This window comes from Apium graveolens, chromosome 6, assembly GCF_009905375.1.
Source record: "Apium graveolens cultivar Ventura chromosome 6, ASM990537v1, whole genome shotgun sequence".
In the NCBI taxonomy this organism is placed as follows: Eukaryota; Viridiplantae; Streptophyta; class Magnoliopsida; order Apiales; family Apiaceae; genus Apium; species Apium graveolens.
Genome location: NC_133652.1, coordinates 20,655,529 through 20,672,588, shown reverse-complemented (window position 1 = coordinate 20,672,588; position 17,060 = coordinate 20,655,529). Strand labels below are relative to the sequence as shown.

At 32.2% G+C, this 17,060-nt stretch overlaps 2 protein-coding genes across 2 annotated transcripts; one reads left to right on the top strand and one right to left on the bottom strand.

Moving 5' to 3' along the window:
- Positions 1–1,904: 1,904 nt before the first annotated feature.
- On the top strand, positions 1,905–5,601 carry LOC141666641 (protein C2-DOMAIN ABA-RELATED 7-like). The gene is made up of 3 exons (XM_074472756.1): positions 1,905–2,219; positions 4,297–4,392; positions 5,045–5,601. Exons 1-3 carry the CDS (start codon positions 2,109–2,111, stop codon positions 5,336–5,338), a joined length of 501 nt encoding a protein of 166 aa, XP_074328857.1. The 5' UTR covers positions 1,905–2,108; the 3' UTR covers positions 5,339–5,601.
- Positions 5,602–6,176: 575 nt separating this feature from the next.
- On the bottom strand, positions 6,177–7,188 carry LOC141666642 (kirola-like). Its single transcript, XM_074472757.1, has 2 exons — positions 6,941–7,188; positions 6,177–6,704 (listed from the first exon to the last, which is right to left on the bottom strand). Exons 1-2 carry the CDS (start codon positions 7,131–7,133, stop codon positions 6,442–6,444), a joined length of 456 nt encoding a protein of 151 aa, XP_074328858.1. The 5' UTR covers positions 7,134–7,188; the 3' UTR covers positions 6,177–6,441.
- Between the last annotated feature and the right edge of the window lie 9,872 nt (positions 7,189–17,060).

Genomic DNA, 17,060 nt, shown 5'->3' with positions numbered 1-17,060 from the left:
GGAGAAAGAGAGTAGACTAGAGAGAAAATGAAAGTTGCTTGGTGTGTTTTGCATCATTCCGAATAAGGCTATTTATAGCCAAAACAAGGAACATATAATTTAATGCAATGCAAATATTTCCAAGTCCAAGCCTAGCCTTATTATTTAATGTTTGACAATAACAATTAATTTACAACATTTATAACAATATAAAATATTAATAACATACTATTTTTAAATTATAACCAACCAATATAGCCAATACCATCGAAGCAAAACGTCTTATAGGTTCAATTTAGCCAACCATTATAGTCAACCTCATTGGAGATGCTCTTAATATTTTAGATTGTTATAAATAAAATACTCTCTCCATCTCATATTATGTGTCTTGTTTTGACTAGTCCATGGTCAATTTTTTTATATTTTGACCATAAATTACACTTTGTTTAGAATTAAATATGATTCAAAACTTGTATCATTAGAAAATATATCTAATCCTCTTCAAAATATAATTTTCAATATTTTAAGATAAGATATAAATTTGTCTTAATTGTCGGTCAAAATGTAGTCAATTTGACTACGTAATAGTCAAAACAAGTCACATAATATGAGATGGAGGGAGTAAATCATTTTAATATGATAATAACTGATGTGTAATTTTTCTACGGATTTCGTACGGTCCTATAATGCATCGACAAATATAGTCATCCATAGGAGGTTGACTATAATTACAAATAAGAGGTAAGTATGGTTGGAGTGCGTTTTTTTAAAGAGATTGACTATATTTTTTTATTTTTCTATGCCAACTCAGTTTTTAATTAAGGGTTTTTCATGATTGGAGTCTTGGAGATACTCTAACCTGGACAAAATTATTTAAGTAAATCACATTTCATTACATTATTAAACTCATACGATTTTCTAGTCAATATCATGATTTAGAAGCTGTGTTCAAAAGTTTTAATTTTGGTAAGAAAATAAAATGAAAAATTTATTTTCTCAAAATGTTCCCAAGTGATTATTTACGAAAAAAAGTTATAAACTATAAAAAGGAAATTCTGCTTCAAAATCTTAGTCACATTTTGGGAAGATATGGAAGGATTAGCTTCTTTAATCGTACTTTCTGGGAACAAGAATGTTAGAGATTATCATTCTTGAGTCTTGACTGCAACAACGAGATGACCTTTGCACGGGGTATTTTTATCACCGTAAAATTGGCTTCTTAACTACTATCAATTTACTGACTTCTACTTGTTATACTCATGTAGATTTAATTTTTCATTGCGGATATTCCATTATTAAATAAAAGATAACAAAATTGAATTTAGACCGGAAAATAAATTATATATTTGATATATTTTCAAAAAAAATACATGAAATGAACCATTAAATCATGTGAAATGCAGTTAAAATGAGCTAGACATATTTAAACTTCTTAATCAAACTTTAACCATTAATATTTCATTCGTATTGACTCCATTTTACATAATTGAAGAATCTATTATATATATATATTTTTAAAAAATCAAATATATAATTTTTTTCAAACCGAAATCAAATATATTATATTTTATTATATAAGGTATCCGAAATCAATTATATTATATAAGGTATTTGAGATGAGAAATCAAATGTAAAGAATTATCACGATAGAAGCCAAAATATTGATGGTGAATGTCCCTTTTATATAAAAAGAAAAAATAACTCCTGGTTAACAATATTTTGTCAACAAAATTTGAGTGTGGTGATTAATTTCGTGTTTCGGTTGGAGGAGATTAACGCATACGTATGTGGTAAATTATATAAAAAAATGACGAACGAGATTTAAAAGATCAAAACTTGCACCGAGCATATGTAATGGTTGCGGAGTTTGACGCGTGGCAAGTTACACAAAATTGTGATAAGAGGTTTGCATATTGCTCCACAAATTATTGCATGTTTTTGGAATTATTGTTTTAGTTATCAGCTGAACCTGAACCCCATCATCAATTACAAACTGTGACCGCACATGCAAAAAGATTTCATTTCTGAAGTTGAAGATTTCCTGTCCTTCTAAAATAAATTGAAAAAAAAACAAAGAAGAAAGAGGAAGCGAATTCGAATTCGAAATCGAATTTTAAAAAAAGTAAAAGATGGAGGATATGATGGGGCTTCTTCGGATACGGGTGCGCAGAGGAATGAACCTTATATCTCGTGATTCATCTGGTAGTGATCCTTTTGTTGTCGTTACCATGGCTCATCAGGTCTTACCTCTTATCTTCTTTTTGTTATCTATATATGTTATGTCGTTTCCTTCGTGTTTATGTAATAAATTTATAGGTATGGCTGTGTCTTAGCTGGTTTGCTTGATACGTGATGCCTATACATCTTGTACTTACTTTGATCAATCATAAAATTTAGTAAGTTATATTCTCCAGTCATACTTGTTTCTATTAGAGATTTTACTCTTTATTAAAAGATGTATGTTTCATATTCAACTCCTCATCTCTAGTTGTTTCTCAAATCTGTATTGCCAGGCCCGTCCCAGTTATATTGGAGGCCGTGTGCAAATTATAATTTTGGGGGCCTTCAAATGCGAAAAACACATGAATTTATATAAAACTAAACATGAAAACAACTATATTGTCACATATCCTGTACTCTATGACAACTCTCACAGTGGTGATTAAGAACAAGTAAAATCTTATTCCTGAACTATAACCAGGGCCTTTAGGTTTACAAAATTTAAGATAACCATAATGAGCTTAGTATTTTTGGGGGCCCTTCTGAATTTGGGGCCTTTGAACTTCTTGCACACCCTAATCAACGGCCCTGTGTATTGCTATAACCGGAATATGTAATTTTTACATTTAAATAAGTATTGTTTCAAGAGGAATTTCGTTATAGTATAATCCTAGAGGTTGTTGCCGGAATTTGATCTTTGATGGTTGGTGGTGGCGGAGAATGGTGGTTGTAGTGGAGCTTGTATGATGAATTTTCAAGAAATCCTAGAAAACTTTTGTTTTCACCAGATGTTGCTAATTATCAATCAATTCGTACAAGGTCTCTAATAAGTCATCTATTTATGAGTAATCAAGTTGCTCATAATTCTTGGAGAATGATTAAAATAGACAGGCTAGATTTTTGCTCAATGAGGCCCATCGGCCTTTAAGATTACAACTCCACTAAATCATTATGATATCCCAACTTTTGTGGCCTATCATCCCGACAAATCACGAGTTGATACTTCCGCTAGTTTCCGGAATTATAGAGGCTACACACAATCTCGGAGTTAGGGAGAGGCATATCATACGGCGCAAATTTACCACCACTAGCATGCAGTCTAAGGCTCTAAGCTAAGTCATTTCAAGTCAATTAAGAGCAAATGAAAACTCATGCTTTCATCAAGTTTCTTCATCTTTTATCCCACACTAAGTCCCTTTGCCGTCTTACTATGAGATGCGAGCTCAAGCTTGTCATTCTTCTTTTCTCTCAGCCATGCCTACATGCATAATGTCATAAACCCTTGTTAATGCGATGAGAGCTTATGTTCTAACCAAATTTTTGTGTTATTTGCTATCAGAAGTCATTTATGTACCACATCCACATGCAATGCTAAGAGAGGCTCTCCTCTTTGCACCATATTTTCATCATGCAAATATACTATTTATATATTTTAATGAGCTTGATTACATCTATGCAGATTCTGGGCATAACAAGTATATAGTTTTGGTGTTCATATTATCAAAAATTATTGCTCCGTTCAATCAAAATACATAAGAATACATAGTGTTCATTTTAGGCAAAAGTTCTAAGGAGTACCTTAAAATGAAGTACAATTTGGATCACTTATATTGCATAACATGTTGCAGGACATCTGGTACTCCAATTTGTGCTTCATTTAAGGGTACTCCATGGAACAAAACCCGTTCATTTTAAAATGCAAGTATAGCTTTGGTTTTGGTACCACATAGAAGAAGAACGTGCTGAAAACATCCACTGTAGCTGTGATCAAAACTTTTAGCAAGTTTTTAATTGAAATATACTTAATTTGCTCACTGTGGTGGTGGCGGACATCAATAATTACCCTTAACACAAGTATAAAATAAATAAATATATATATAATATAATGTAATTACCCTTAACCTTAACACAATAATTACAACCCGCTGAAGTCTGAACAATGGACGAGCTATTCTTCATTCCTCTACTATAACCAGAGCATGTCATTAAATATTTGTGCTATTTCTTATCTCTTGAATAAACAGTCTACTTATCGAATATATCCTATCTCTATGTTCTTATGTGTTTCCGGCTGATAGAATATGCAAACATCTGCAGAAACTGAAGACTCGTGTAGTCAAGAACCACTGCAATCCTGAGTGGAATGAAGAATTGACTCTCTCAATTAAGGATATAACAACTCCTATTAAACTAGTAAGCATATCTCCAAATTCAGCTGAATGAATCAACTGCATCAACCTGTTATTTATGGCATGTCTCGTTGAAGTCGTAAATTAAATGTTTGCTTTTATATACTATTAAGCCATAACTTACATTCTAGTGCTTGTAATCATATACCAGCGACTTGCATATTTACAAGTTATATTCCTTCGCATGATTTAGTTCGGAAGCTTGCAAAAATTAACTGCTTCTAATAAAACTGGCTTTAGCATTGGCTTGGGAAAATTGTTGCACAATCTGTCTCTGAATATGTTTAGAATTTAAAATTCGGTCCCTCTCTCAGTTTGGGGATACAGATCTTTGTAGCTCTCTGTATACCAATGCATTCACCAATATTGCACCTATCCGTTCTTTTCAATATACTTTTTGTACAAGTCAAGTCAATTCATCATTCAGGTAAGAAATCTGTCCTGCTGTCGTGATAACTGGTAAATTCCGCAAGTTGCCATGATCTATAAATTGATACATTTCTGCATGATCAGCTTATTATCTGCTGATTATGGACAAGAGTAAAGTCTTTTTTCCCTGAAAAATGTTTTAAATACTATTGCACTTTTTCTTCATTGCTGGGTTAGTGTAGAGATAGTGCTTCAGTAACTAGTGATTACAAATTTTCTTTTTTCAGACAGTCTATGACAAAGACACATTCACTGTGGATGACGCACTGGGGGAAGCGGAAATCGATATAAAACCGTTTGTAGAGTGCATAAGGGCGGGGACTGAAAACCTTCCAGATGGTACTACAATTTGCAGTGTTCATCCCAACGAAGAAAATTGTCTGGATGATGAAAGTGTTGTCATGTGGAACAAGGGAAAAATCACTCAAGATATGTTCCTTCGACTAAAAAATGTTAAGAGCGGCAAAGTGGAGATCCAGATTGAGTGGATTGATGTTCCAGGTGGCAAGGGTCTAAGGTAGATAACTTAAATTCTGTATATATTTGATGCTTTTCTGCGTTTTGGACATGATCTTGGAAATAGCAACCGATTAAATTTGCAGTTGCATACCTCTGTCACTATAGCTGATGAGTTTTTTGATAGCATATGCTATTACAGGGTATCTTCCAAATAAATGAATAACATTTTTCACCACTGTAACATGAACACATCCCGGATGTTAAGTCTTACTATAATGTTATAGATATTTATTCTATTTAATGAATAAATTGTTATTCTCTATAATACTGGTAAAGTGTCTTCGAGTGAACTTTCAAGTTTTGAAATTTTGAGAAGACATAAGCTGCAAGTAATGCATTATTTGTCTGGAATAACTGGGGGTAAAGCATCGTTGAGTGATTTTTTCTGTGCAAGCCTTATTCGGAACAATTGGACCTAAAACGTCTTTAAGCATTAGGGGCTTGGTTGTTTTCTTTGATGTCATAGTAAGACGCAGGCAAATATGGTTGCGGCGGAGTTACTGGTTCAGCACCAATGAGACTACAACACCAGAGCAGCATGGAGAGGTAGAAGCACATTAAACCTATATGTCCTATCACGGTGTTCACATAACATAGCATTTACCCTTGTCATTTTGATCGATATTTAATCTGGTTTTAGCATATATGATCGAGCCGGTTAATTATGTTTTTGATTGATCCCCTATTTTAGAACAGAGGTGGACAGTGACTAATTGGAAACGTATATGCAATTTAAGAGAAACCCAAGTATAATCTCATTTAAGTCAATTTCTCCATCGAGTTAAAGCATCTTGCAAATTTTAGATTTTGCAGTACTAAAAAGCCATAGAAACTGCGATATACATCAATATTCAACAGCATCAACAATATTAATACAAACTCTGCAAACATACAGGATACTGAAAATCACAAGTCTTAGTTATTGTAGTACATGCAACTCACACAGTCACACTCAAATAAAAGCAAATACATGTCAAGGAACGGTTTCATTATTCAGATTCTGCTCACGCTGCATATCAACATAGATCACACTGCAGAAATATATAGCTAAATGTATGATATGCTTGTATAGACGACGATGGATGTTTCATATATTTATTTAAATTTAAGAGTGGTGAGTCTCGATATCTTTGGTGACATGGAGACAGAACTCCATCAAGGTATGCGGATCCTCCACGCTGTCATTCAGCTTCTCGTATTCCAATGTCCACGTCACCAGATTATTTTCCCCGTCAGTGTCCACGTGGCAGGTAAGCGAAAAGGTCTTGTACAGCTCCATCAGATCTCCTTCTATAACCTTGAACTTGACAGATTTCTTTTCTTCATCAATGGCTTCTATTATTTCTTTAGCAACCTTCTCCTTCCCATCTGCATTTTTATTTCATTATTAATATTATCAGTAATATTGAATATTAATCCAGTATTGAAAATGTGAAAAACATGCAAAACAATTGTTCAGCACTTAGAGAGAGTGCATAACCATAGTTCTCAGTGACAATTTTCTCGGGTATAAATTGTTCTCACCCAAATGAATCACTCCATGTTTATTAGTAGTATATAAGAATGGTGATACTTGGAGGTATAGAAAAATTAAAGTTGCTAACCATGGGAATAGTTCCAGAAGATGACAGAACCAACAGTACCCCAGTCACCTTCATGCAAATCGCAGGCCTTGATTTTAGTAGGACTCATCTCTGAGATGGCATGAGGTCTGTGTCGAAAGATCTCATGAAATACATCTGCACATGACTTTACCTCTATTGAGCTCACCAGCTTCCCACTTTCACTACTACTCATCCTTTCAATATGATCGATCAGTATTATATTGATCTTAGGTGATTTGATAAATTGGCTACCCTCCTTGTTTTATTTATAGTACAACTCAGATCTCATCAGCTATTCATTAACAGCAACTCCCAACTGTGACGCCATTAAAAAGATTGTCAACTTATATCGCACAAATAAAATTAAGTTAATTCTAATAAAATATTAATAAAAATGTTAAATCATGTAATGTCATTAATTTTTTTTAACACATATGATTGAAGCTGCTCTGATATGACACAATTAAATACATGCAACTCAGATCTGCTACTCTATTAACGTGACTGGTACATATCCGCTACTGCCCCCCACTCGTAATTAAAAAATGGAAATTTACAATAATTCACCACAACAACTCCGATGAAAAGGCTAAGCGACTTGGTGAATATATAAATCTTTTATGTTTGTAACTTGTAATTAGGGATTTTCATATGTGAATAACAAATTATTCATTTCCTAATCAATATGAGAAGTTGGAATCACCCTTTTTATAGACTGTTTATATTGTCTTATATGGCTTGTTAATTAGCCCATACAAAACACACATAATTATTTAAAATGTGCATTTCACTACGCTATAATTCTCCAACAATTTATCTCTTATCCTATAGTACTAATAAATTATATTCATGGTTTCTTTAGCTCTTTTTAGTAAAGTTACTATCTTTTTAAAATTAGTAGATGAATTTTAATAGGCGTAGCAAGTTTCAGAATAGTGTCAGCTCAAATGATATCAACTTAATGTAAGAACTACTTACTAGTAATTTAGATGAAAATTATGATTGTTGGAAGAATAACTAGTCATTTGTAATTTTGTATCAATCATGTCATCATCTTCAGTTTTTCATCAACTTTTCCGATATGAATTACCACTGTTTGCCCCTTTTTTTAATTAATTACATAATCACAAGTCAAACTCCTAATCTTTTACAAAGATTATAATTACTCAATTATTACACAATACTTCGTACAATACTTTGTGCTTGCCATTTACGCATATGTAAAACATTTTACTGGATGATATAATGAAATGTCATAATAAAATCAAATCGATATAAGAACACGATTTTTGGATCAATTTTTACGTATCTCGACTAATTTTAAAAAGGATTAACACACATTTTTATACTATCATGATCCTCCTATTTATATTTGAGCATTTAACTGAAATTGAATCTTTGATTTACTAAAGTCCCGACCTTAATAAGTTAAGCTGTCCGGAATGAGTTATGGGTTAATTTTCACCAGAAGGGTGCTATATTTTGTCATCTTGAAAATAGTTAAAGATGGATAATTAATTTAGAAGCAAGCAAGCATGTAGTACCCGATCACAAGATCCACGCATTAATTTTCTATCTACTCTTCAACTGTACAGATATATCCGTAGGGGAACCACGATAATAATTGAACGATTTTAAAATTATAAATTCATACATCAATCGGGAAGTGGAGCCACGGATATTATTGTAAAAGAAAAATGAAAGAGGAAATTAATACAGACACGTGATGCACGACAGAAACTTCCAATCCCTTTTCCGGGTCAATCATATAAATTACCTCCAGTTTTGTTCTATGCCATTTTTGGTTCATTATCATGTTTTATTTTCCTTTCCTTTTGTTTTTTTTGGATTTTATGTTATTTGTTTCTTGTCTCATCATCCATGACATTTAGTGCACGTTTAGTTAGGATATTAGTCACTCTTTCCCATTTTAGTTGTCACATTTCCTTTGAGAAGTCAAATGAACCAATTTTTGACTGATGATTAAACATTACTTTTATATTACTTAAAAAAACTAAAAAATATATATTAACATAGATTAAATCTACTTTCCAGTGATGTAATTTTTTTATTTTGTTCAATTATTAATATATTAATAAACTCTGGTCAAACTTTAGTCAATTTGACTGAGTCAAAGTCAAATGTGACAACTAAAAAGGGACGGAGGGAGTAACTATATTTTGTAACTAAACAAGAAACATAAATTATGTGTTACTAGTAGATTATCGGTGCGAAACACGAGCTGAGATTAAAATATTAATATTATTTTTATATAATAGAATAACAGGTGATAATATTCCTGCGATTAAAAAATCTCAATGAAAACACTAAATTACCATTATTTTTAATATGCAAAGCACGATGTGAGATCAAAATATCAATATCTCTTTTTATATAATAGAAAAATAAGTGGTAATATTCTTGAAATTAAAAAGTCTTATTGAAAAGACTAAATTACCCTTATTTTTAGTATTTATATAAAAAATGTGGTTTGTGGTATACAACCTCGTACCACTACACCATATTGTCACATTTGTTTTTTTTTATAATACACATATTTAAGTATGCTAAATTAATAATTTATTTAACTTTAAAAATAGTTACTTGAATTCCGCAAAAAAAGATAGTTACTTGAATTCCTAAAAAAAAAGATAGTTACTTGAATATTTGTACAGTTAATTTTAAAGAATTCAATTCCAGATATTAAGTTAGGAATAATACATAAAAGGATTGTTATCTTAATTATTAATCATTTTTTAGTTTGAAAATATATCTCATATATTTTTAACATATTTTTGTATTATAAAAATTAATTAAAATGTACATATATAATTTTAAAAAAATATTGAAAATAGAATCGCTTTTATATTAATAATCTATATTGATATTATATATTTAGATAAGTTTGAATTATAATAAGTCAATGCATTTTAATTTATTTCAAATTTAAAATAAGAACTTGACTCATTATTCAAAAAATACTCGAAATTTGAATATATGACTCGGAAGAAAAATATCGTCACATTTTACATTAAGTAAATTAAAATTACAAGCTCGGAGAGAATATCTTACTAATAATGTGAATTTTTTTAATATTATGTTAATATAAATTAATGTGTTTGAGGTCTTTTAGGATCAAGTCAATTGATTATTTGTATTAAAATTATTAACTTTACTGGTAGTTACCATTATTGTTTTGGACGAAGGACGCAAATAACAGTTTTTTTTAAAAAGTGTAACAAAAGTACCACAGCGCGAGAAGGATGGCCATTTTTACCAGCCTGTTACGTATTGGCTAACTGGGTAATATGTAATACGCATTTTCAGTATGCATAATACAAATGATTTTTTTTATTAATAAAAAAAAACCAAATACGCATACAAAAGCAGGTAATAACTAATAAGTCTTCAAAGAATGCGTTTTCCAGTCTATTATGGGTATATTTATTTTTTAATTCTAAGCTTATTACGCATTTGTTGTACATGTAATGGCTAATATGCATTTTCACTTTGCATATTATAATCATTTTTATAGGTATTTTGTAATCAAACACATTACGCATTTGTATAATGGGTGTTTCTATTTCGAATTTAAAATAATTTCTAAAAATAATAAATTTTTCTAGTTCGTCGTGTTATTTTTATTTTTTATAAATGATTTCTAAAACCCAAATAGGAATGGTTAAACCCTAAAATATTAAAAATTGTTAAATTAAATTATAATTCGGCTCCTAGGGTTGCTCTATAGCTAAATTCTAAACCCTAAACTGTTGTATTATTTTTATTTTTATTTTACAAATTTTTAAAACCCAAATAGGAATGGTTGAAGCCTAAAATATTAAAATTTATTAAATTAAATTAGAGATCGGTTCCTAGGGTTTAGGGAGGCTCTACTCTAAATCCTAAACCCTAAACTGTTGTATTATTTTTGTTTTTATTTTACAAATTTCTAAAACCCAAATATGAATGGTTGAACCCTAAAATATTAAAATTTATTAAATTAAATTAGAGTTCGGTTCCTAAGGTTTAGGAATCCTAAACCCTAAACTGTTGTATTATTTTTAATTTTTAGTTTACAAATTTCTAAAACCCAAATAGGAATGGTTGAACCCTAAAATATTAAATATTGTAAAATTAGAGTAACACACCATTGAATTTTAAAAAATAATTGTTTTAAAAAATTAATTTAATTTTTATCTAAATTTTAACATATTTTTTTTAAAAGAATAAAAATTTAATATATTTGAACATTTTAAATGTAAATACGCATTTTAGAGTTGGGTGAAGGTAATACGCATTGCACAAGCATGTAACAACCATAAAATATTTATATGTACATGAACTGTAATACGCATATGGCCTAAGGGTAACCGCTAATACGCATTTGCATATCGTGTGTTATATGTATTTTTTATGCCTGTTACGCATATTTGTAATGGGTAATATTTATTATGTATTTATTAGCCTTATTTGTACACTACTACTACTGTCTCCGATAGACACAAAACACAAAACAGACCTTCTGTTTAGTTTTATTCTCTCAAATTATGTGAACACTGTCGTATATTATTGTTGCTTTCATACAATAAAATGAATCTCTTATAATGAAGATGAATGTTGCATATTCAATTGGGTAGTTTAAGGTACTCATTATATTTCTACAATCCTAACTATATTTTTATTGGGTAAAATGTCTTCACAAAGTGGTTTTATTTGGGGTTGGGTTTATTGTGATGGAAATATTATAATCGATGATGTAGAAGGGGTTAAATATGATAGAAAAATGACTAGATTGGTGAAATTAAGGTTTAATCTTACTTTTGAAGGGTTAGTGAATCTTTTGAATACAAAGTTGTGGACGGATAACACTTTGTATAAGTTAAATATATCCCGTAGATTTTTTAATCCTTCAACAAATATGTTTGAAAGAGCTCCGATGTTTGATGATGAAGACGTTGAATATATGTTTGAGTCGGTGGATTTCTCAAGTTTGAGAAACTACGTAGAACTCTATGTAGACAAAATTTCAACTAGTTCCGTGGAATATTCGAATGTAAGGGGTGAGAAGTCCATAAGTGGGGAAAGAGGTTCAAGCTCACATGGTTCAAAAAAATTGCGAACTAGTGAAAGTGGTGAAGTTAGTGGTGGAGTTAGTGGTGACGTTAGTGGTGGAGTGAGTGGAAGTATTTCAAGTGGAAGTTCTAGTAGGTGCACAAGTCAGTTTGATAGTGACACTAACTCTAGAGGAAGTTTTGAATTTAGAGATGAATACATCCCTTTCTACAATTCTTTTGATGGGTCATCAATGGTAGCATCTTTTCATGAGCCGGTTCTAAATAAATCTCTTGATATTTCCAATGCTTCAGAGTTACGAAAAGGAATAATATTTCATTCAAAAAATGAGTTGATGCGTGTAGTGAGGGATGTTCATATTGCCAACCACCAAGAGATAAAGGTGGTAAGATAAGATGCAATGAATTGGGAAGTGGAGTGCAAGAGGAAGATAACAGGTTGTGAATGGATGTTGAGAACTAGAAAGAGAGCAATCTATAATTTTTTTGAAATTATGGAAACTAAGGGTCCACACACATGTGTCAACCCAAACATCATACAGGATCACTACAACTTGACCTCTTCAAATATTTCACATGTGATTAGTGCACAGATAGCTGCAGATCCTAGTGTCTCGGAGAAGGTATTAGAGGCTACTGCTGTGAGCCACTTTGGATATAGACCTTCAAGAAGGAAGATTAGACATGCAAGAGAGATGACAGAAAAAGCTATATTCAAGTCTTCTGAAGAGTCTTATGAGTACCTTCCCAAATTTATGAATGCGTTGCTATCATTCAATCAAGGAACAGTTGTGGATTGGTACTTTAAGAAGCATGATCTAGGAGAGCCTATAGTTGAGGTAATTACATTATTTATTTAATAGTGTAAGTATTCATTATTTTTTGTTCATTCATTATTGACTAGCTGAATTTAATTCATTTATTATGTTTGATTCCAATAGGTGGTGACATTCAAAAGAGTTTTTTGGGCATTGAAACCTTGCATAAATGCATTTCCACACTGTATACCAGTACTTCTTATAGATGGTACACATCTTTATGACAAGTATGGCGGAGTCTTGCTGACAGCTACATCAGTTGATGGTTTTAACCACCTTCTTCCGGTGGCATTTGCAGTTGTTGAAGGAGAAAATAAAGCAAGTTGGTCTTGGTTCATGGATAGGGTGAAGAAGAAGGTTGTCCTCCAGCGGAGAGATGTTTGTGTCATTTCGGATAGGCACAAGGGGATTATTTCAGTTATGAATAATTCGGAGCTTGGGTGGTGTGAACCACTTAGTCATCACCGATTCTGCTCTAGACACCTAGCTGCAAATTTTGGGAAGGAGTTCAAAAAGGGATTGAAGGATAACATTGTTCCATTGTGTAGCCAACTTACAGTTCCTAAATTTTCTAGGCATTGGAATGCATTGGTAGCTGTAGAGCCAAGAGTAGAAGAATGGTTTGCTGATAAACCATTGAGTCGTTGGGCTTTGGCTTTTGACGACGGTAAAAGGTTTGGGATTATGATAACTAACATGGCTGAAAGTTGGAATAATGCTATCAAGGTGGCAAGAAAACTCCCTATCACTGCATTAGTCAAGACTATATTTCACAAGGTGGTTGCTTACTTTGATCATCGGCGATTGGAAGTAGATAAGCAATATGTTGATGGCAATCTATTCACTCTTCATGCCAACAAAATGCTTAATAGATAGAAGGAACGTGCAAGTGGACATCATGTGAATGTATTTGATCGTGACACTTGGGTGTTCACCGTGACTACATTAAAGCATGGCCAGAAAGGAGGAAATGAACACATTGTTCGCTTAATGGAAAATATATGCACTTGTAACAAATGACAAACATTCCATATTTTCATGCTCTCATGTGCTAGCTTGTCGTGCCAACCAAAATTTAGATTACACGACTTTGGTAAGTAAGTGGTATAGGCTAGACAATGCAATAAATGTATATGGAAGTGCATTTGAGCCATTGCCGGATGAGGATAGATGGCCTTTATTTGATACATTTCCCAAAGTGGTGCCCGATGTTGAGAACATTCCTAAAAAGCCGGGACGAAGAAAGTCAACAAGATATAAAAATGAAATGGATTATCAAGTATCGGCACGAAGCAAGGGAACTTCTAGTGGAGCTTCTTCTAGCATACCATAGTACTTGTTCTTTGGTATGTTTAACTATTTAATTTTTTTCTAATTCACTACCACTCGTGCACTTACCATGCTATTATGCACTAAGAGTAATATTTCTCTATTTTATATCTCTATTTTTTTTGCTTTGCAGGTAGATGATTCTGGTGCATGGAATGAACTTAAAGCCACATACGAAGACAATTACAATAATAATTTGATGGGCTTAATTTCTATAAGTGGAAGGATTTGTTAGCTTATTGTAATTTTTCATGAAGTCAAACTTAGAAACTTATTTTAAAATATTGTTGTGGATTATATTATACTTATGGTTGAAGTTTCTGATGCTATTTGCTGGATTTTCTGAAATTTCAGTGGCTGATTTTTAATTTTCAAATACATGGGATATATTTTTAGTTTTTTTTAACATTCATTAGTATTTCTTGTTGAAATTCAGGTCATAATTTGATGCTCTATTGTAATTACCATGCATGCCTGCTTGATCTCTTTATATTACAAAAGTTTCTTTTTGGGGGAGCATTTTGTCATGATTTAGTGCAACAATCTATTTTTTTTCTATATTATGTAAACCATGCTTTGCCAGACGCGTAGTACATGTAGTGATCATATGGTGATTATGAAAAATCTGGCATCATATTGGCCTCTAGTCTAATATTATTGTTTAGCTATAAAAATAGTTAGCTCTTCGAAATTGTGTCTTCAACAAAGTTGAGTCCTCACCCGTTGCAATGCAAGATATGCAACTAGCCAATAACCAACTAACATCAGTGCCATAATAAACACATCGACCCATTGATTTTACGGCAGGAATTTCTGCAATCCGGCAATAGATTGACACACACACACACACACTAAAAACCCCTAAAATAAAATTAGTTCCAAAACATATATTACTACTCAGTCACAATTTCATTATCTAGCCATTTATGGCTTAATTTCACAATATATCTGATAACTAAAATGTATAAAAGTTGCCCAAAAACTAAACATCTGATAATAAAAGTCACAAGATCGATCCCAAGAGTAAACTTTCTAATGCAGCTAAGTAGTCAACTATAAGTTGCAGATATTAGTGGTCTCTGTACTCCAAAATGAAAAGCTGCATAATTTTAAAAAGGATGCTAAACCGTGGAAATCATTGAAATTCTTAAACTGCATCATCTTGAGGCAATTGCTTCCTACATAAATATAACATTAAATTAAAATATTAGGCATTCTATAGTTACTAGTTTGACAGCTACAAGGGAAGAAAATCACTACATAAAAATAAAACGTATATGTAGACTAATATTAGTCCATATCTAGCTGATGCAATCATCATTTTAGTTCAACATTTTAGTTTTGACTAAATATAAAGTATCTTACCGAAGGCGCTTATAACGTTGAGTAATTGGCGGGACTATCTTCCGACCTTTAGTCCCACATCCAGGAGGTTCACGATTACGAGGTCGCAAACACATGTGATGAATCACATTTTCCACTTCTTGTTCTTCCAATACAGACTGCTGCATTACAGGTTCCAATATAGTCTCTTCACATAAAACTTCTTCCAGTATAGGCTGCTCTACAGCTGGTTGTTGCTGTTGTCCGGGTCCTTCAAGTGCAGATTGTTGGTTTTGTACAGAATCTTTAGGTGGTTGATGCTCCTGTTCATGTTGGTTTAGTGAGTACAAAACACTACATTAAAGAAAGAACTAAACTATAATCTAATCACCCCTATGTGATTACTCTTAATTTATTTCCCTAATAAATAACCTACATAAAAACATAGTACCCACTACTTTTAGGTACTAAATCAAACCTGTGATGGCGGGGTCAGAAAATTGTTAGAAGACACTAATCGAAAGCTTGGAATCCAATTGTCAGTATCATGTTCATGTGGTGGTGATGGTTGTTCATCTTGTACTGGTTGTTTCAGTGGTTGCTGCTTCTGTATAGGTTGCTCGTGCTACATTAAAACATACAACAAATCTTTAGGAAAACAATTATACACCTTTTTACAAAAGGGTTGATTAGCATCTTATTTTTAAAACACCAAATTTTTATCATTAAATTTGTCCTAAAAAACTAAATACTCTATATTGTTATTATTCGACTACCAAAATACCAAACTTCTAATTTTTTGGCTTTTATATTATAATATACCATGGCTTAAAAATCCTATAGGATACACAAATGAGGGTAATGTCATCACAGATGGTTGTTATAGTACACGTCTCCCCTGCCGGGAGCACTAATATAGATAGGCATGGTGTCTAGTACAAAAGATATCATAATTCTATCATTTTTTCGTAATGAAAACAATCATAGTGGAAACATGTACAAGCCATATGAATTATCAGATCAGACCTGTGCAGGTGGGGTCAGAAAGTCGTTAGATGACAGCAACCGAAAACTAGGAATCCAATCTGATGGTGAGGACTGAAGAAGGATAAAATCATGTTGATGTGCTGGTGGGAAATGGAAGTCAGTAGGCGGGTGCAAGTAAAAGTTGGGATGAGAAGATGGTGCTGAAAGGTCGACATTTAGAATCTCTGTCTCATCATGATCACCTGCATCATCTATGTCACATGTGAAGTAACATCAGCAAATGATTTAGGACCGCACCACATAGGCAACATAATAACATGTAAATTCAAATTACATTCGACTATAAATAAATCATCTAAAATATGTCAAATAAAGTACACATAATTAAACAAAAAGATGAACAATCACATAATTAATACACATATATCTCTGTGTAGCTAGGTGGGAATAGTAGTTTTAGGGAAGATTCATTGAATGGTGTAGACCAAACCAGTCTGTGGTTAAGCAGGCTGCCTCATAAACATATATATGGAAATGATATAATCATTATTTAGTATACCAGAACATTATGCATAAACATATATTATGCAT

Bases quoted from the DNA above. Each gene is read 5' to 3' on its own strand.
- LOC141666641 (XM_074472756.1), top strand. From the start codon at position 2,109: ATGGAGGATATGATGGGGCTTCTTCGGATACGGGTGCGCAGAGGAATG. The intron at 2,220-4,296 runs GTCTTACCTCTT...AAACATCTGCAG, and splicing joins TCGTTACCATGGCTCATCAG to AAACTGAAGACTCGTGTAGT. The intron at 4,393-5,044 runs GTAAGCATATCT...TTCTTTTTTCAG, and splicing joins TAACAACTCCTATTAAACTA to ACAGTCTATGACAAAGACAC.
- LOC141666642 (XM_074472757.1), bottom strand. From the start codon at position 7,133: ATGAGTAGTAGTGAAAGTGGGAAGCTGGTGAGCTCAATAGAGGTAAAG. The intron at 6,705-6,940 runs GTTAGCAACTTT...ATAAAAATGCAG, and splicing joins CTTCTGGAACTATTCCCATG to ATGGGAAGGAGAAGGTTGCT.